This window comes from Pristiophorus japonicus, chromosome 5, assembly GCF_044704955.1.
Source record: "Pristiophorus japonicus isolate sPriJap1 chromosome 5, sPriJap1.hap1, whole genome shotgun sequence".
NCBI classification, from domain to species: domain Eukaryota; kingdom Metazoa; phylum Chordata; class Chondrichthyes; family Pristiophoridae; genus Pristiophorus; species Pristiophorus japonicus.
Genome location: NC_091981.1, coordinates 199,526,153 through 199,547,556, shown reverse-complemented (window position 1 = coordinate 199,547,556; position 21,404 = coordinate 199,526,153). Strand labels below are relative to the sequence as shown.

At 45.2% G+C, this 21,404-nt stretch overlaps 1 protein-coding gene across 8 annotated transcripts in view; it reads right to left on the bottom strand.

Annotated features, from left to right (window-relative positions):
• The window catches only part of tpk1 (thiamin pyrophosphokinase 1), a 691,620-nt gene that overhangs the window by 545,301 nt on the left and 124,915 nt on the right, over window positions 1–21,404 (bottom strand). For all 8 annotated transcript variants that reach the window (XM_070881207.1, XM_070881210.1, XM_070881201.1 and 5 more), the window contains one exon: window positions 11,823–11,897. In XM_070881207.1, coding sequence (XP_070737308.1) covers window positions 11,823–11,897 — 75 coding nt within the window. The remainder of the gene's footprint in view (window positions 1–11,822; window positions 11,898–21,404) is intronic.

Genomic DNA, 21,404 nt, shown 5'->3' with positions numbered 1-21,404 from the left:
TTTGTGCACAGTACTGGCTGAAACCTCTTTATTCTGCGAAATCTGATTTACCTACTTCCAAAAATCCTTCTCTTTTGTAAACATCGAAGCAAAGCATTTGTTATGTCCTTAGATGCTCTAACAATGACTCCACGAGGCAGTGTGTTGTACTTGAACTGTAGTGACCTTAGTCCTTTATTAGTTAACTCCAGAGTAAGGATCACACTGAGTGGCCTGCCTTTTATACTCGGCCAGGCACACCTGTACAGGTAATCTATGCGTCTCCCACTGCTATGCCCTCTGGTGGCACACCTTGATATAGTACCAACAGTGGCCATTTAAGATACATGACAGTATTGAGATATAGCATATGAGTAATTTGAGACATGACATTTGGTAAGTGTAACATGCGTGGGAAGAAAATGGAGACATAGAAACATAGAAAATAGGTGCAGGAGTAGGCCATTCGGCCCTTCGAACCTGCACCGCCATTCAATGAGTTCATAGCTGAACATGCAACTTCAGTACCCCATTCCTGCTTTCTCGCCATACCCCTTGATCCCCCTAGTAACGAGGACCTATGGTTCCCAAAGCTCTCCACCACTGGGCTTTTCATCTTGTCATTTCTAGGTCTGTTGTAGACTAATTGATAGAGACTGCCTGCTGTGATTAGCCAACAACTCCATTATCGTTGTTTCATACGACTACCAGAAGGTAAACTAGATGGGTCTTGGTCTTTTTTCGATTACTAATTCCTGTGTCAAAGTACTTCTCAAGTATCCTGTTTATCATCTACTACCTTACTATCCTCTCGGGGGTCTCAAATTTTTTTTTTTTTTTTTAAACTGATATAGTTGTAGAATATTTTACAATTCCTTTTTCATTTCTTTTTAGATTCTCTCCTCATACTCCCTCCATGCTATCCTTATCCATTTCTTAAACCTCTATCCTTATTGTCCAGTCATCTCTCTTATTTTTATTATAACGTTACTCTCAGAGGCCCTCCTTAACTTGGTGTCGAGCCTATATTTATCCATGGCATTCTGAAACTTGAAATGGTCTCTATTTTGTAATTGGTTTTATTTATTCGGTAACTTTGCAATCACATTTTTAAACGTATCCCATTGTTGATCTACATTATTGAATCGATAATATTCCCCTCCCCCAGAATACATTGGAGTTTAGAAGGATGAGAGGGGGATCTCATAGAAACATTTAAGATTCTGACGGGACTGGACAGGTTAGATGCAGGAAGAATGTTCCCGATGTTGGGGAAGTCCAGAACCAGGGGACACAGTCTTAGGATAAGGGGTAAGCCATTTAGGACTGAGATGTGGAGAAACTTCTTCACTGAGAGTTATTAACCTGTGGAATTCTCTACCGCAGAGAGTTGTTGATGCCAGTTCATTGGATATATTTAAGAGGGAGTTAGATATGGCCCTTACGGCTAAAGGGATCAAGGGGTATGGAGAGAAAACAGGAAAGGGGTACTGAGGGAATGATCAGCCATGATCTTATTGAATGGTGGTGCAGGCTCGAAGGGCCGAGTGGCCTACCCCTGCACCTATTTCCTATGTTTCTATGTTTCTATGTTTCTATTCCATTCTGGTGCTCTTATTTTTGTACAAACTTTTTCCATTTCAATTTGGACCTTGAACCTTATTATTGTCGCCAGTCCTGAGGGGCTAGCGCATATATAATTTCTCTATTTAGTTATCATAACTGGATCTATCAATGCCTCTCCCTTTGTAGGCATATACACACAACTACAGAGAAGCCAAGGATTGAAAGATAGAAACATAGAAATCTACAGCGCAGGAGGAGGCCAATTCGGCCCATCGTGTCGCGCCGGCCGACAAAGAGCCACACGGCCCTCGGTCAGCAGCCGTGAAGGTTACATATAAACCTATGAACAATTAGCAATGGCGAAAAGGTAAAGAGCATGCAGTCCAACCAGTCCGCCCCACACAACGGTGACATCCCTTGCACCAAAACATTCTACACTCCACCCCAACTGGAACCATGTGATCTCCCGGGAGAGGCAAAAACCAGATAAAAACCCAGGCCAATTGGGGGAAAAAAATCTGGGAAAATTCCTCTCCGACCGATCCTGCCGATCAAAACTAGTCCAGGAGATCATCCTGGCCGGATTAGATTCCCTGCAGTATTTACCATCGTATCTGCGCCAGCCAACAAGAGGTTATTCAGCCTAATCCCACTTACCAGCTCTAGGTCCGTAACCCTGCAGGTTACAGCACTTTAAGTGCCATCCAAGCACCTTTTAAATGTGGTGAGGGCTTCTGCATCCACCACCCTTCCAGGCAGTGAGTTCCAGACCCCCAACAACCTTCTGCATGAAGAAGCCTTCCCTCAAATCCCCTCAATCTTCCACCAACCACCTTAAACCTATGCCCCCTCGTAATTGACCGCTCCACCAAGGGAAATAGGCCCTTGCTATCCACTATATCCAAGCCCCACAAAATTTTGTACACCTCAATGAGGTCTCCTCTCAACCTCCTCTGTTCCAAGGAAAACAAACCCAGCCTATCCAATCTGTCCTCATAATTATGATTCTCCATTCCAGGCAGCATCCTAGTAAATCTGCACCCTCTTTAGTGCAATCACGCCCTTCCTATAATACAGCGACCAGAACTGCACGCAGTACTCCAGCTGAGGCCTAACCAGAGAATTATACAATTTAAGCATAACCTCCCTGTTCTTGTAGTCTATGCCTCGGCCAATAAAGGCAAGCATTACGTATGCCTTCTTAACCACCTTATCCACCTGGCCTGCTACTTTCAGGGATCTGTGGACAAGCACTCCAAGGTCACCTTTGTTCATCTACACGTTGAAGTGACCTACTTCTTAATGTGTATACCCTTTCCTTATTAACCCTCTCAAAGTGCATTACCTCACACTTCTCCAAATTAAATTCCATTCGCCACTGCTCTGCCCACCTGACCAGTAGATTGATATCCTCCTGCAGTCCATGACTTTCATTATTAACCACACAGCCAATTTTAGTGTCATCTACAAACTTCTTAATCATACTTCTCCACACCATATACTCTGTTATGTGAACATTTCCTTTAGGAATTCCAATCTAAAAATGCTCCCATTTACCTGTAAGGATTCTATGTTATACCTATATGTGGCTCTTTAATAGGATTTCTAATGATAATTTAAAGACTTGCCTGCCTTTGTAATACTACCACAAACTGCTGTATTATCTTTCCCCCACAACTCACTCAAAATACTTATAGGGGGAAATGTGTCTGCTTCTTTTCCCCTCAGTAACTGAACTTACTAAAATCCAAAATAAGGTTTTAAATAAAATAGAAAATATGTATTTCAATTTTATCCATGAATTTCGCTTTTGTGCTTCTAACACCTTCATTTAACTTTTTACTAAAACCAGGGGCTCAATTTTCCCCAAGCCCGTTTTCTATCGTATTGCCAGAGTTACGCCCATTTTTCTAGGTCAGAAATGTGGCAGAAATATTTTGCCAAAGTTTCCCCGATGTATAATTCGAATTTGGCGGCGCGCAGCGTATCCAGTCGCCTCGGCGAGTGGAGCTTGCTGTCTGCGCCGAAAAACAAAGCCGCACCTTCTGCGCATGCGCGGGAAAAAAAAAAAGTTACGTTTCTGACCTCGTTCCAATGGAAGAGAAGTATTGAGCGCAGAAGTACTGAGTACAGCTCGGATTTGGCAATCGGCCATTTTTAAGGAGCCAGCTGTGTGAGAGAGAAGGAGTGCTGTGAGTGTTGCGTATGCAATAACTCAATAGGCTTAGTACCGTGAACTTAATCAGGTGCGACATGACTCTACTTTATTAGCTCTCAAAGTGAGGATTAAACATGGAGGCTTTCTTTATATACAAGGGCTGCATGTGTGTGTCTGTGGCCCAATGACCTCCGACGGTCGCTCCCCCTGGTGGCAGGTAAACCCAGGCATACATACATTACAGTGAAAGCATTGGAAAAATCACAGCTGCAGCAATACAAGATGCAACGCAGTGCAAGGACCAAGAATTTCGTACATGAAGAAGTGGAGGCACTAGTTACTGTGATTGAGAACAGATAGCGGGAGCTCTACACCAGCAGAGGTCACATAAAAGTTTCATCAAAAGAAATGAAGAAACACTGGATCCAAGTTGCAGAAGATTACCTACCACGAGATCTGGAGGCCAGTGTAAAAATAAATTACAGGACCTTGGTCAAGTAGTTAGTATAAGTAAAATTTTAATTTATTCAATGCAAGTGTAAATGTGACCAGCTGTATATGTCCCACCCAGCAGAAAGACACACTCTCTGCAAAGTTGCATTTTCATCTTTACAGAGGAATGTGGCACATAATAAAAGGGAAAGAACTCGAACAGGAGGAGGCCTGGCAAATCTGCACCCACTGACATCCTTGGAAGAGAGGGTCGCTGCTTTGATAGATTCTGCCTGGAAAAAAGCAAGCTGGGCCCACACTTAAGGGAGAGGGTAAGTCCTGCAAAGTCATCGTGGCCCTTCAAATCAACCTGCTGCCTGGCCTGTGATGTGTGAGCCTACTCATGCCACCCACCCCGCCCCGCCCCTGCTGTTAACCAATTGACTGTTCTGTTATATTTTGCAGAACTTGAGGCCAACCCTGACGATGCAGAAAAAGATTCAGACGCGGACGAACCTGAAGAGAAGAACATCTTCCAATCCAACCCTCCAGACCAAGAACATGGGGGGGGAGGGGGAGGGGATGGAGCTGGATGAAGCTCCCACTGTTGTACTGACTTTGGAAGACGTGCCGCTCATGGAGGTGACAGCTGCTTCCGTGACTAGTGGTTTGAGTGTTGGTGGGGACATATGATTTCACACCTTCCAAGGTTATGGGTCCCAGTGGTGTGGTGCAGCGAGGCATACCCAGGGCCCCATCTTCCCAGGTTGCTGGTCCCAGTGGTGGGGTGCGAGCTACACACATGGGGAGGAGGGGAAGGAGAGCTCGACCGCGCTCTCTTGAGGTGCAGGATCTAACAGATGTGGTTCAGATGATGTCACTGAGTGCGGAGAGCATTGACCTTACCCGATCACTCCTGGATGCCATCAGTGGGTGAGCGATGAGGTAGCGGTACCGTCGGGATGAGTAACAGCAATGACAGGAGAAATGGGAACGATATCTGGGACCATCAGTGAGGAAATAATGGCCATGAGGGAGGGAATGTCAGAGGTAGTGCAAACCATGTCACTGACCATGAGGGAGGGAATGTTGCAGGTCGTTGAGACACTGTCAGGGCGCATGAGGGACGGCATGTCGGAGTTAGCTGCTGCAATATGGGGACACGCCCAGACCCCGTGCCCATTGACAGAATCAAGTGTCACTCCCACTCCAATCCCCACACCAGTCTCTGAAGAGCTCAAAGTTGGACCCTCCAACTTACCGCCCGACGCTGACGCCCCTCCACCCTCAAGAGGTGCGTAGTACCAGAGATGTTAGAAAGAATAAGCTTGGTACTAAGCCCAGAAACACTGCGGGCTGGGGTGGTGGAGTGTTCAAGACCAAGCGCAGTGGGCAGTCTTAGAATAAGGGGGATGAGAGATGGGTGCAGCCTTTCTTTGCTGGTGGTGTTGTTATTATTATTGTTGTTACTGTTATAATATTCTCAAATTAAAAGTTTTTTGTAAGTTATATAAATTTACAAGTTTATAAGTGATCTTAAAGTTTTTAAGTGATCTTAAAGAGTGATATTAAAGTAAAGTAAAGTTTAATACAAGAATAATTTTATTAAAGTTAAAAGTACATTGTAAACTTTTGAATAAAATAAATTTTACACTAAAACTGAATCATGTTCCATTAACACAACACAACATTACGAACAGCTCCAAACAGTAAACATGCCCATGTGGATTAGTTGTCGCTGAGCCCTCAGGCATCAGTAAAGTGTTCATGGATGAGCTGCTGGCGCAAGGCTCGAGCAATCATTAAAGGAGCACAATGGCCTGCCCTCCTCCACCATCGTGCTCCGGCCTCAGGCACGTGTATGGCTTCCTCACCCTCCTCGTCAAAAAAAACTGGCCTAGAAAAATCGTAACTAAGTCAGTTATGCCGGCACAGATCGCAGGGGGAAACGTGGAAAAAAATAACTGCCAGAAAAAAATGGCACACGCCAAAAAAATGGCGCAAATGACCGAGGAAAATTGAGCCATAGGACTTGATAATTTGATCCAGAGCTGTAACTATTAGCTAAATACAGACTGTGCAGTCTAAACATGACCATTTTCCAGGATACCGCAGTACCATTTAGTCAGCTGAATTGCTAGAATTATTTTCTTTAGCTTCTATCAGTTTTAAGTTCAGATAATTTTATAAAACTGAAGAGAGAGCGCTAATTTCAACATAATTTGGGGGTAATATTTATATTCAAGAATAATATATATGACATGATGCTATGAGTATTTGCGATACAATGAGTATCTGATGCTGCTGCTGGCTTCTACATCCAAGTGTAAAGAAATAGCATTATTGCATATTCATGTTATATTTGCTATCAAATACAAAAAAAATCTACAAAGATTTAACTTTTAACTCTCGCTGCACATTAGCAAATTTTGACTTTAAATATTGTATATTTTTAGTCAAGTAAAATAGAATCAAACATCACAACAGATATAATTATCACATCAAAACAGCATGTTACAATACTGGTGAAGCACCAAGAGTGAAGCGAGAATGAGGAACTGAAAGAAATTATTAGTAAAAAAAATAGTACTGAAGAAATTAATGGGATAAATCCCCTGGACCTGATGGCCTACACCCTAGGGTTTTGAAAAAGGTGGCTATGGAGATAGTGGATGCATTGGTTGTCATCTTCCAAAATTATATAGATTCTAGAATGGTTCCTGCAGATTGGAAGGTAGTTAATGTAACCCTGCTATTTAAGAAAGGAGGGAGAGAGAAAATGGGGAATTACAGACCAGTTAGCCCAATATCAGTGGTTGGGAAAATGCTGGAATCTATTATTAAGGACATGGTAACTGGACACTTAGAAAATAATAATAGGATTGGGCAGAGTAAACACAGATTTATGAAAGGGAAATCATGTTTGACAAATCTGCTGAGAGTTTTTTCAGGTTGCAACTAGTAGAATAGATATGGGGGAACCAGTGGATATGGTGTATTTGGATTTTCAGAAAGCATTTGATAAGGTGCCACACAAGAGGTTTTTAAACAAAATTAGGGCTCATGGGATTGAGGGTAATCGACCGGCATGGATTGAGGATTGGTTCACGGACAGAAAACAGAGGGCAGGAATAAACGATTCATTTTCAGGTTGGCAGGCTGTAACTAGTGGGGTGCCGCAAGGATTGGTGCTTGGGCCCCAGCTATTCACAATCCATATCAATGATTTGGATGAGAGGACCAAATGTAATATATCCAAGTTTGCTGATGATACAAAGCCAGGTGGGAATGCAAGTTGTGAGGTGGATGCAAAGAGGCTTCAAGGGGATTATAGACAGGCTAAGTGAGTGGGCAAGAACATGGCAAATGGAATATAATGTAGAGAAATGTGAAGTTATCCACTTTGTTAGGAAAAATGGAAAAGCAGAATATTTTTTAAATGGCGAGAGATTGGGAAATGTTGGTGTTCAGAGGGCCCTGGGTGTCCTTGTACACGAATCACTGAAAGTTAACATGCACGTACAGCAAGCAATTAAGAAAACAAAAGGTATGTTGGCCTTTATTACAAGAAGATTTGAGTACAAGAGTAAAGGTATCTTATTGCAATTATATAGGGCCCTGGTGAGACCACACCTAGAGTATTGTGCACAGTTTTGGTCTCCTTACCAAAGGAAGGATATACTTGCCATAGAGGGAGTGCAACGAAGGTTCACCAGACTGATTCCTGGGATGGGCGGGATTATCCTATTAGGAGAGATTGCGTAGACTAAGCCTATATTCTCTCAAGTTTAGAAGAATAAGAGGTGATCTCATTGAAACATACAAAATTCTTATAGGGCTTGACAGGGTAGATGCAGGGAGGATGTTTACTCTGGCTGGGGAGTCTAGAACCAGGGGTCACAGTCTCCAAATATGGGGTCGGCCATTTAGGACTGAGATGAAGAGAAACTTCTTCACTCAGAGGGTGGTGAATCTTTGGAATTCTCTACCCCAGCGGGCTGTGGAGGCTCAGTCTTTGAGAATATTCAAGACAGAGATTGATAAATTTTTGAATATTAAGGGAAACAAGAGATATGGGGAAAGTGCAGGAAAGTGAAGTTGAGGTAGAATTGAATTGTGGAGCAGGTTTGAGGGGCCGAATGGCCTACACCTGCTCCAATTCTTATGTTCTTAGATACCATTAAATGCCCTGCTACAGGAAAGTCTGGCCCATTACCCCCCCCCCCAGTTATTTGGAGATTTCAGAGATCTACACTTCTGTACATCTGCAAAAGTTTTGTGACTAGAGTCACACTACTAAAATGAAGCATAATGGATTATATTCAGTATCTGGAAGGCCAAACTAATTATATTTATTTATGGATGACAACTGTCAGTCCCTTGCTTAATTGACAACTCCAAACTGTGAAGCTCAGAGCTGATCATGTAACTATAAACATATTCAGAAATGTAATATGCAAGCAGCATTCCCCACCAGCACTACATGCAGGCAGAGGAGGAGATTGGTGACTTTATTTTAAGTTGATTGCTTTGCCCAGACCCTGGAAAAGGGAGAGTGCACAACCTGTAGCCTTAACCGGGAGGGTCGAGGGCTTGATCCTGGAGCAAGGAGCGGGTGCAGCCCAGCTGGTGTCCTCGGCATAGGTTTACAAGGAAGGAAGCTGAATGGGAAGAGTGACGTGATGAGGCGAAGGGGTTTAGGGAGGGAATTCCAGCTCAAGAGGCCAGACAGCTAAAGGCACAGCTGCCAATGGTGAGAAGAACAATAGAAGAAATAGGAGCAGGAGTAGGCCATTTGGACCCTCGAGCCTGCTCCACCATTTAATAAGATCATGGCTGATCTGATCCTGGCTTCAACTCCACTTCCCTGCCCACTCCCCATAACCCTCGACTCCCTTATCATTCAAAAATCTGTCTATCTCCACCTTAAATATATTCAAAAACCCACCCTCCACAGCTCTCTGGGGTAGAGAATTTCAAAGATTCACATCCTCAGAGAAGCATTTCTGTTTTAAATGGACGACCCCTTATTCGGAAACTATGCCCCCTAGTTCGAGATTCCCCCATGAGTGAAAACATTTTCTCTGCATCTACCCTGTCCAGCCCCCTCAGAATCTTGTGTTTCAATAAGATCACCTCTCATTCTTCTAAACTCCAATTAGTATAGGCCCAACTTGCTCAACCTCTCTTCATATGACAACGTCTTCATCTCCGGAATCAACCTAGTGTACCTTCTTTGAACTGTTTCCAATGCAAGTATATCCTTCCTTAAATAAGGAGAGCAAAACTGTACACAGTACTCTAGGTGTGGTCTTACCAATGCCCTGTACAGTTGGAGCAGAACTTCCCTACTTTTATACTTCATCCCCTTTGCAATAAAGACCAGCATTCCAATTGCCTTCCTGATTACTTGCTGTAACTGCATACTAACTTTTTGCATTTCATGTACAAGGACCCCCAGATCCCTCTGTACTACAGCATTTTGTAAGCGCTCCCCATTTAAATAATAATTTGCTTTCTTATTTTTCCTACCAAAGTGGATAACTTCACATTTTCCCATATTATACTCCATCTGCCAAGTGTTTGCCCACTCACTGAGCCTATCTTTCTCCCTTTGTAGATTATTTGTAGCGTCCTCACAACTTGCTTCCCCACCTATCTTTCTATCATCAGAAAATTTGGCTACGTAACACTCGGTCCCTTCATCCAAGTCATTAATATAAATTGTAAATAGTTGAGGCCCCAGCACTGATTCCTGTGGCACCCCACTAGTTACAGTTTGCCAATCTGAAAATAACCCATTTATTCCGACTCTCTGTTTTCTGTTAGTTTGCCAATCCTCTATCCACGCTAATATATTACCCCCAATACTCATGCGCTTTTATCTTGTGCAGTAACCTTTTGTGTGGCACCTTATCAATGCTTTCTGGAAATCCAAATATATGACATCAGCTGGTTCTCCTTTATCCACTCTGCTCATTACATCCTCAAAGAACACCAGCAAATTTGTCAAACATGATTTCCCCTTCATAAAACCATGCTGACTCTGCTTGATTGCATTATGATTTTCTAAATGTCCTGCTACTACTTCCTTAATGATGGACTCCAGCATTTTCCTAATGACGGATATTAGGCTAACTAGTCTATAATTTCTTGCTTTCTGTCACCCTCCTTTCTTAAATAGAGGGGTTACATTTGCGGTTTTCCAGTCCGCTGGGACCTTTCCAGAATTCAGGGAATTTTGGTAGATTACAACCAATGCATCTGTTATCTCTGCAGCCACTTCTTTTAAGACCCTAGGATGCAGGCCATCAGGTCCAGGGGACTTGTCCACCTTTAATCCTATTAGTTTGCCTAGTATTTTATCTCTAGTGATCGTGATTGTTTTAAGTTCCCCTCCCCCCATCCCCCACAGTAGTGAAGGGTGTTGCACAAAATGCCTGAAATCAGAGGAATGGAGAATTCAGGGAGGGAGGGGATTGTAGGGCTGAGGGATGTTAGAGATGGGGAGAGCAAAGTACATGAAGGAAGTTAAGCATGAGGATAATAATATAACATTTGCGGAGATGAGAGACTGGGTTTCAGTGGCAGATTGGCCGAGGCAGAGACGGAGACAAACAATATTATTGAGGTGGCCTGTATTGCAACACTGCATTGTCCAACTCAGTGTGGAAAATGCAATGAGACATCCACTAGTTTTCCAGAAATTCTGATTTTTACAAAAGGGAAAGCTATGTGTGGCTAATTTCCTGTTTCCAGTGTATGTCCACTAAATTGTCTTCCCAGCAAAAATGTCTCAATACTGGCAGTAACCAGATTAAGCTGCCCACCCCAGCCACATTGTCTCCTACTGCCATGATTCCATCCTCAGTGAACTTTCCGCACTGCAAACCTCAGTCCACAGGTAGCATGCAGTCGTGGAGGGAGGGGGAAGAGAAGAGGTGTCAATAATGATTCCAGTTTTCTAGCCCAATCTGAAGAAATACACAAAGTTCCATCTTAGCCCAAAACTGGAGATGATCGTCCACTGACAGCACCCAGGTTTGAAAATCAAAGTTGGGATTCAAATTAAGGCTACTAAAAGTTAAATATTTGAGCAATCAACTATGTGGCTGGCAAGCCCTGAATATTTGTGTTACATTTTTGGAGTCTTTACTCTAGATATTTTTCTTGGGCTCAGACCACGCCTGTAGGCAAGCCCTCATTCCCTATGGTCAAAAGTTTGCCTTTCCCCGGCCCAATATCTCGGTAATTTGTAACGAACCGATAATCCTCCTTACTGTATTGCAAATAAAAGTTATATCGTATGCAGTTACATGAGTTTCTTCCTCTTCTGAAGACAGATGAACAGATGACTAGTCCATGCCTAAGGCTACAAACTGCCAAAATGATTTATTAAACAGTAAATGAATAAGTGAACAGAAACAATGACCTACTGCAGTAGATACAGACTTAATAATTCCTATCGTAAGATGGAAAATAACCAATAGTTAAGCTGGCCACATCAATCTGCAGTATAAAATAGATGAGGTACAAAGTTTGTGATCATTAACCTTTACACAGGGAAAGGGCGAAGTTGCTGAGCATAGATTAACATTGCACAACTCAACTAAGCACAACTACGGTACTAGGTAGCTGCTATATTAGCCAGTTACAACCAACTCTTAAGCAATTATCAAAACCATACCTTTGTTCCACAGGCATTGAAATTGATCACTATCCATAGGCTGATTGAGAATTAACAGACAGTGTTTCAGTTTTCCTAAAAATGAAAAAGGGCAAAGTTAACCAGGAAACTATATAGACATACAAGTAATTACATTTTAGTCAACCATTTTATAATTTTTACTTTGTTCCAAGCTGGTGGTTATCACTGTTCCATCCCTTCCCCCTTTTATCTTTAATTCAGAAGTATACTTTTACCTTAGGAAATGTTGTCATTCTCTTTCTTTCCTCCTCTCTTAATTATGATTTCTACTTGGCTTCAGTTAATATGACCAAACTTCCCCTACCTAAACCTTAATTCAAGTAACAAAGTGTACACACAAGTAATGTGCATGGCACTTGTTCCAATGTACTTAGCTTAAAAAGGGGCTAAGAAAGAGGGAGAACATGAGTTTTTCTTATTTACAGTTATGCTTTATGAAGCACTACATTTTCCACATTGTTAAGCAACGATTGAAGCAGACATGCTGGAATGATATTAGTTAAGGGCATTGTAAAGCATTGAAATTCGGACGCCCAAAAGAAATCTAAAGCATTCTTTAACAGGGGAGCCAATAGTAAATTGATAAACTTCAACATGAAAACTCTTAAGAACATAAGAAATAGAAACAGGCGTAGACCATACAGCCCCCCGAGCTGCTCCACCATTTAATACGATCATAGCTGATCCGATCATGGACTCAGGTCCACTTCCCTGCCCGCTCCCCATAACCCCTTATCGGTTAAGAAACTGTCTATTTCTGTCTTAAATTTATTCAATGTCCCAGCTTCCACAGCTCTCTGAGGCAATGAATTCCTCAGATTTACAAACCTAAGAAATTCCTCCTCATCTCAGTTTTAAATGGACGGCCCCTTATTCTACGATTATGCCCCCTAGTTCTAGTCTCCCCCATCAATGGAAACATCCTCTCTGCATCCACCTTGTCAAGCCCCTTCATAATCTTTTAAGTTTCGATAAGATCACCTCTCATTCTTCTGAATTCCAATGAGTAGAGGCCCAATCTGCTCAACCTTTCCTCATAAGTCAACCCCCTCATCTCCAGAATCAACCTAGTGAACCTTCTCTGAACTGCCTCCAAAGCAAGTATATCCTTTCATAAATAAGGAAACCAAAACTGCACGCAGTATTCCAGGTGTGGCCTCACCAATACCCTGTATAACTGTAGCAAGACTCCCCTGCTTTTATACTCCATCCCCTTTGCAATAAAGGCCAAGATTCCATTGGCCTTCCTGATCACTTGCTGTACCTGCATACTAGCCTTTCGTGTTTCATGCACCAGGACCCCCAGGTCCCAGGGTACTGCAGCACTTTGCAATTTTTCTCCATTTAAATAATAACTTGCTTTTCGATTTTTTTCTGCCAAAGTGCATGACCTCACACTTTCCAACATTATATTCCATCTGCCAAATTTCTGCCCACTCACTTCGCCTGTTGCAGGTTTTTTGTGTCCTCCTCACACATTGCTTTTCCTCCCATCTTTGTATCATCAGCAAACTTGGCTACTTTACACTTGGTCCTTTAATCCAAGTCGTTAATATAGATTGTAAATAGTTGGGGTCCCAGCACTGATCCCTGCAGCACCCCACTAGTCACTGATTGCCAACACGAGAATGACCCATTTATCCCGACTCTCTGTTTGCTGTTAGCCAATCCTCTATCCATGCTAATATATTACCCCCAACCCCGTGAACTTTTATCTTGTGCATTAACCCTTTATGTGGCACCTTGTCAAATGCCTTTTGGAAGTCAAAATACACCACATCCACTGGTTCCCCTTTATCCACCCTGTTTGTTATATCCTCAAAGAATTCCAGCAAATTTGTCAAGCATGATTTCCCCTTCATAAATCCATGCTGACTCTGCCTGACTAAATTATGCTTTTCCAAATGTCCTGCTACTGCTTCATTAATAATGAACTCCAACATTTTCCTAACCACAGATGTTAGGCTAATTGGTCTGTAGTTTCCTGCTTTTTGTCTGCCTCCTTTTTTAAATAGGAGCATTACATTTGCAGTTTTCCAATCTGCTGGGACCTCCCCAGAATTCGGGAATTTTGGTAAATTACAACCAATGTATCCACTATCCCTGCCGCTACTTCTCTTAAGGCCCGAGGATGCAAGCCATCAGGTCCAGGGGATTTATCCGCCTTTCGTCCCATTATCTTACTGAGTACCACCTCCTTAGTGATTGCGATTGCGTTAAGTTCCTCCTCCCCTATCGCCCCTTGACTATCCACTGTTGGGATATTTTTAGTGTCCTCTACCGTAAAGACTGATACAAAATATTTGTTCAGAGTTTCTGCCATCTCCATGTTCTCCATCACTAATTCCCTGGTCTCGTCCTCTAAGGGACCAGCATTTACTTTAATCACTCTTTTCCTTTTTATATACCTGTAGAAACTCTTGCTATCTGTTTTTGTATTTCGTGCTAGTTTACTTTCAAAGTCTATCTTCCCTTTCTTAATCATTTTTTTTGTCATTCTTTGCTGGCTTTTAAAAGCTTCCCAATCTTTTGTCCTCCCACTAGTTTTGGCCACATTGTATGCCCGTTTTTTTAATTGGATACCTTCCTTTATTTCTTTAGTTAGCCACGGATGGCTAGCTTTTCTTTTACACCCTTTCTTCCTCACTGGCATATATTTTTTGAGAGTTGTGAAATATCTCCTTAAATGTACGCCAATGTTCATCAACCGTCCTACACTTTAATCTATTTTCCCAGCATACATGATCTAATACTTGTCCATGAAATGGAGCAGATAGAATGCAACCCTTTTACAACAAACATTTCTGGAAGTATTTTAGTGTACTGTCATTCCTGCAATTTTACTTCAGGAGGTCAGACAGCAAACTGATTGTATCATTATACACATCACATCCACAGGCTGCAAACATCTTCAGAAAAGTGAAATTTATGAACTAGATTTTTTTTTAAAAACCAAATGCTTGGAAGTAAAAGCTTAAGTTCTTACCCACCTGTTCTTTAATGAACTTTGCTATAAGAATAGAGAGCCGCATGCTTTTTCTTTTAAAAAAAACTATCTGAATAAAATAAAATTTTTGAAAGTCACCATAAAATGCCACTCTCTTTATTAAGGTTGTAACATCAATGTACTTGTAAAGAATTTAGCTGGTGATCTTGGCTTTATAGTGTGTAATATTGGTTCACAATTATAGGGGAGAAATTAGACCACATCAAATCCATTTTTTCAGTGAAAAATGAACGTGGGGGGAATGAATTTTAACTCCTGACCTCCCACTTCTCAAGTCCTCTGGAAGTTCGTTGGCCATCAAATTTGTTTGGAAAACTTCTACTCAGGCGGCTGCCTGCAAGAAGCGTTGTACTGATTAAAATATTTAAATAAGGATTCTTCTTCCGTTGAAGGACCCTTCTCTCAAATTGAAATGTGGAAATGCCAGATTCGATGATTCTTAACTCTGCCGAGTGATTCTTGGTGAAAGCAGTGATATTTAAAGGGATCCTCAGCTGCATTCAGGTAAGTCTCTGCTTAGTCGTTGAAGGCTGCCTGTGGGCTTGGAAGCTGTTTATGCTGTTTGAACTACAAGTGGAAAGTGTCTTTCAGGAGCATCAACACTTTGTCGGAGCAGGGGTTTGGCCCCTTTAATGCTGAAAAATGGATGCGTTGCTGCATCTACCATTGGAGTCGAAGGAAGAGCAGCAGCAAGCAAAAGACATGCAGCTGTGGCACAAGCAATCAAAGGAGGGCAGCGCGCACGAGGCCTTACACCACGCAAGTCTTCCGCAACAGAATGTTGCATCTCAGCTTCAGTGAGGCATGGTGTGTCTAGCCACCTCCACTTAACCAGGGATCTGTGACCGAGCGAGGTCACCTGTTGCAGGACAGCTGTATCCTGGCATCAGTGCTTATACAGCACTGCCTGTGGCTGTAAAGATCACCATGTGTACCGCATGGTGACACATGTAATGTAACTTGATGAACGAACCACAATGTATCCTGGATTGTATGAATCGTACCTTGAAATGTAAAGTAAAGAAATGTATTGAACGGAACTGCGGTCAGCATCCAAATGTAATGTATGGAATTGCTGACCGCATCCAAATGTACTGAACTGTTTTCGAATGTATTGTGCAAATTTTTATATGAATAAATTATATTTTGAAATATTAAAAAAAAATCTGTTGATTGGGCATTCATATGCAAATTGACTGATTGCAGAAAACTCGTTTTTCCGGTTTTGCTGGCTCTTGCCCAGAGGCCCGCCAAGGTGCCGGACTGGCACCACAACAGATTGAAGGCTCCGGCCAAAATACACACTGAAAAGAGGAATCGGCAACCCGGATGTCGACCAACTGAGCCCGAAACACCATCCGAGTGACGGTGAAGAAAGTGGAAGGACAGACAACGATCAACCGGGACCACTTTGTGAAGAAAATCCTGCTTGGAACATGCGGCATGAAAGTCGGCGACATCTTCGCCTTGCAGGACCTCCCGAAGAGAGGTTACTTTGATGTAACCTTCAGAACCGTCACCCTATGCTTGAAGTTCCTGAAGGGACTGAAGGAGGCGAGTGAACCACTGCGGTCAGTGCTGACTTGGGAGCCACTGTTCACCCTCCCGTCGCAGAGAAGACGCAGTATCACAGTGCAGATGTACAACACCTACATTCCGGTCACTGATGTGCTAACATTCCTCACCAGGTATGTCAATGGGGCAGGAAACAGCAGCGACTTGAAAGACTTGTACAGGATTTGGACCAGCAAGTGCCAGATCCAGGTCACCATGAAGGTGGATGCCAGCGGAACCATCCTGCACCCCCCCTCCAGCTTCGCCATCGGAGGAAGTCGGGGCTACATGATGTACCCTGGCCAACCCAACGTGTGCCGCACCTGCGGGAAGGCAGGCCATGTGGCAGCAAGCTGCAAAACTGTCATCTGCCGAAACTGCAAGAAGGAAGGCCACCAGACAAAGGACTGTAAGGAGACCAAGTGCTGCAACCTCTGTGGTCTGGCTGGGCACCTTTATAAAAACTGCCCCAAACGCAACTTCAGCTATGCACAGGCAGCAAAAAACATTGCACGAGAGGAGGAGGAAGCTGAGGAACACAACGCTCCAGAGGAGATCTACACCCTCTCACCGACCAACATGCTGGGCAAAGAAGCAACCGCCCTCATGGACTCAGAACAGGCCGGTGAGGAACAGAAGCCTGCTACGACGAGCTGCGAGACACCAGCAGCCAGCAGTGAAGCTCTCCCCCAGCGCACCGAGGAGACAGCAGACGATGAAGCGGGATGGGAGACCATCAAGAAAAAGGCCCGCAATCGTAAGGAGAACAGGCAAGCAAGGGCCCCTGCTGAAAAGACAGGGAAGAGGCGGCTAACAACCACGACAGACAGCAGCGACGGCAGCTCGTCTGATGAGGAAAGGTGAGACAAAGCCCCTCACTACCGCCACCAGAACAAGAGGCAATACGCCAACCCACAGCCACAGGCGACCAAGAGCAGCGAAGTGCCCAGCGCACACGAGCTCCGGAACACCGGGAGCGAAGAAGCGACCAACGCAGACCAGCTCCGGGACAACGGGAGCAGTGAAGTGCCCAGCACACGCCACCTCCGGAATACCAGGAGCGACGCAGCGATCGAAGCACACCAGCTCAAGATCGCTGTGACTGATGAAAAGAGGGAACCACCAACACCAGGCGAGGACAGTGCAGAGGACATATCGGACTTTCTGACAACACTGCACCAGTCCCCTGCTCGAAACACTCCCACGGCAGAGGACAACCAGTATGCCAGCCCAGGTGAAGTAGACTTTTACATTGAAAATCGATGTATGCAGGAACCGGCCACTGGGCAGGTCTCCAACATAAAAGGACAGTTTATTTGAAATATAAGTATTTTGAACTGTAACCTGTAACTTAAACATGGATTTAAAAATTGCATCTATTAACGTGCGTAGCGTAAAATCCACTACGCGATGTGTTTCCACCTTGGGGTACCTCGCCAAGGTCAAAGCAGACCTGCTGTTCTTGCAGGAGTGCGGGCTGCCGCACTTCAGCAGTGGTCACGATGGTGGGCCCATGGACCATCCATATGGTCAGGAGGCAACGACTGCCAGTCTTCCGGCCTCGGCATTCTGCTGCTGGGAGGCCACTTCACCATCACCGAAGTTAAGGAGGTGGTGGGCGGCCGCCTCCTCGTAGCAGATGTAATGTACAAAAATTCCCCTCTAAGGCTAATTAACGTGTATGCCTCGCCTCTCGGGAGCGAGCGGCTGGTCCTCTTCCAGCAGCTCCCACTGCTGCTGGCGACATCCAGGCCGGTCATTCTGGGCGGTGACTTCAACTGCATCATCGATGCGGCTGGACGATCCAGCAGAGCCGACAGCAAGCTGGACACCACGTCCAGACTCCTGATGGACGCGGTAAAAGACGCCAAGCTGTGTGACGTCTTCAGCAACCCTGCAGACAGAGCACTGCGCAGATACACCTGGTCGAGACCAGACGGGTCCGTCCGTTCCAGAATAGACTTCCTGTTTGTGTCCCACACGCTCAAGGTCAGATCCACCGACGTCACGCCGGTGTTCTTCTCTGACCACTGCCTCCTACTGGCCGACTGTCGCCCACAGGAAAACCAGAAAGTTGGCAGAGGGATATGGAAGCTGAACGTGAAACTGTTGACTCCGGAAAACGTGGAGGAACTCAAGAGGGATTACAAAGGTTGGAGAACCGTAAAACCCCTCTGCGCTTCCCCGATGCACTGGTGAGAAACAATCAAGACAAACATCAAGAGGTTCTTCATCCTCAAAGGTGTTCAGGAGGCGAGAGGGAGACAGAGGGAATTGTCCCAACTCCAGAAGAGCATGCAACACCTGCTCCTGTTGCAGTCGATGGGGGTCGATGTCACGGAGGAACTCAAAGAGAAGGGCCAGCAAGCCTCGCTCTTTGCCTCAGAGTCCTCCAAAATCATTTTCCGATCCGTCGAGCAGGATGAGACGTGTTCGCGCTTCTTCTTCCAAAAGGTACACGGGGGGAGCTCTGTGATCACCAGCCTAAAGGAAGAAGACGGTTCTGTGACGTTTTCGCAGCCTGACATGCTGAGGATCAGCAAATCCTTCTATGCCAGGCTGTATGACTTCAAGCCCACAGACCGCGCGGCCTCCCAGTCGTTCCTGTCGTCTATCACGGAGATCCGAGACGACAGCGAGCGGGAGTCTGGACCACCTGTTAACGCTGGACGAGATGACAAAGGCTGTCCGGGCCCTTGCAACGATTAAACTCCCGGAAGCGACGGCTTACCGGTCGAGTTGTATTGGGCTCTGTGGGACTGGATGGGCCCAGACCTGCTGGAAGTGTACCAGGGTATGCTTCTGGCTGGCAGTATGTCAGAATCAATGAGGAAAGGCATCATCACCCTCATCTACAAGCAGAAGGGGGGAGAGGTAGGAAATCAAAAACTGGCGGCCCATTTCGCTGCTCAATGTGGACGACAAGATCCTGTCAAAGATCAAAGATCATCGCCAACAGGGTCAAGTCTGCTCTTGAGCTGGTGATTCACCTGGACCAGACCTGCGCTGTCCCCGGCAGGAAGATCTCGGATAGCCTGGCGCTACTCAGGGATACGATCGCCTACGTGCGGGACGGGGGGGTGGACACCTGCTTAATCAGCTTAGCCCAGGAGAAGGCCTTTGACAGGATATCGCATACGTGCCTGGTGGACGTGCTCTCCAAAATGGGGTTTGGGGAGGGTATCCGCAATTGGATCCAACTGCTTTACAGAGACATCAGTAGCGCAGTTCGAATTAACGGGTGGGAAACTGAGAGCTTTCCGATCAGATCTGGAGTCAGGCAAGGCTGTCCTCTCTCGTCTGTCTTGTTTGTGTGTTGTATCGAGCCCTTTGCCGGGTCCATTAGGAAGGATGCGGGCATTAGAGGGGTGACGATCCGAGGCAGCGGAGGCGCTCAGGTCAAGACCTCCCTGTACATGGACGACGTAGCCATCTTTTGTGCGGATCCGCAGTCGGTCCGCAGATTGCTCACAATCTGCGACCAGTTTGAACTGGCCTCAGAAGCAAAGGTCAATCGCAGCAAAAGCGAGGCCATGTTCTTTGGCAACTGGGCCGGCCAATCCTTTATTCCCTTCACCGTTAAGCCAGATTACCTGAAGGTGTTGGGAATATGGTTCGGAGCGGATGGGGCGTGCGCCAAAAACTGGGAAGAGCGTATCGCCAAAGTGAAGCAAAAACTGGGATGGTGGAAACTGCGCTTCCTCTCCATGGCAGGAAAGAACCTGGTCATCAGGAGTGAGGTGCTCTCGGGGTTGCTACACGTGGCACAGGTCTGGCCCATCTCTCGCTCATATGCCTTGGCAGTCACCCGGACCGTCTTCCACTTTGTCTGGAGGTCCAAAATGGACCGTGTCCGCAGAGACACAATGTACAAATCTCTGGACAGTGGAGGAAAGGATGTTCCGAACGTGGCCCTCATCCTGATGGCCACCTTTGTGTGCGGCTGCATCAAGCTGTGCACAGACCCCCGATACGCAAACACCAAATGTCACTACGTGCTGAGGTTCTACTGTCCCCGGTGTTGCGAAGGATGGGTCTGGCCATGCTGCCGCGAAACGGCCCAACCAGCTGGACCATGCCTGTCCACCTGTCCTTCGTGGAAAAGTTTTTCACAAAAAACCCGTTTGACCACAAAGCCGTAAAACAGTGGTCAGCACGTAAGGTCCTGGACGCCCTACGAAAGAAGGAGAGGGTGGACCCTGTCGAGTTGTTCCCTGAGCAGACTGTCGAACTCGTTTCATGCACAGCCGGCGTCTCAGCAGCACGGCACGGTGCCCCCGAGTCGGCTGCGGGGTGGACGAGACTGTCACCCACCTCCTTCAAGATTGCGCCTTTAGAACATAAGAACATAAGAATTAGGAACAGGAGTAGGCCATCTAGCCCCTCGAGCCTGCTCCGCCATTCAATAAGATCATGGCTGATCTGGTCGTGGACTCAGCTCCACTTACCCACCCTCTCCCCGTAACCTTTAATTCCCTTATTGCTTAAAAATCTATCTATCTTTGACTTGAAAACATTCAATGAGCTAGCCTCAACTGCTTCCTTGGGCAGAGAATTCCACAGATTCACAACCCTCTTGGAGAAGAAATTCCTTCTCAACTCGGTTTTAAATTGGCTCCTCCGTATTTTGAGGCTGTGCCCCCTAGTTCTAGTCTCCCCCACCAATGGAAACAACCTCTCTACCTCTATCTTGTCTATCCCTTTCATGATTTTAAATGTTTCTATAAGATCACCCCTCATCCTTCTGAACTCCAAGGAGTAAAGACCCAGTCTACTCAATCTATCATCATAAGGTAACCCCCTCATTTCTCAAATCAGCCTAGTGAATCGTCTCTGTACCCCTTCCAAAGCTAGTATATCCTTCCTTAAGTAAGGTGACCAAAACTGCACGCAGTACTCCAGGTGCGGCCTTACCAATACCTTATACAGTTGCAGCAACACCTCCCTGCTTTGGTACTCCATCCCTTTCGCAATGAAGGCCAACATTCCATTTGCCTTCC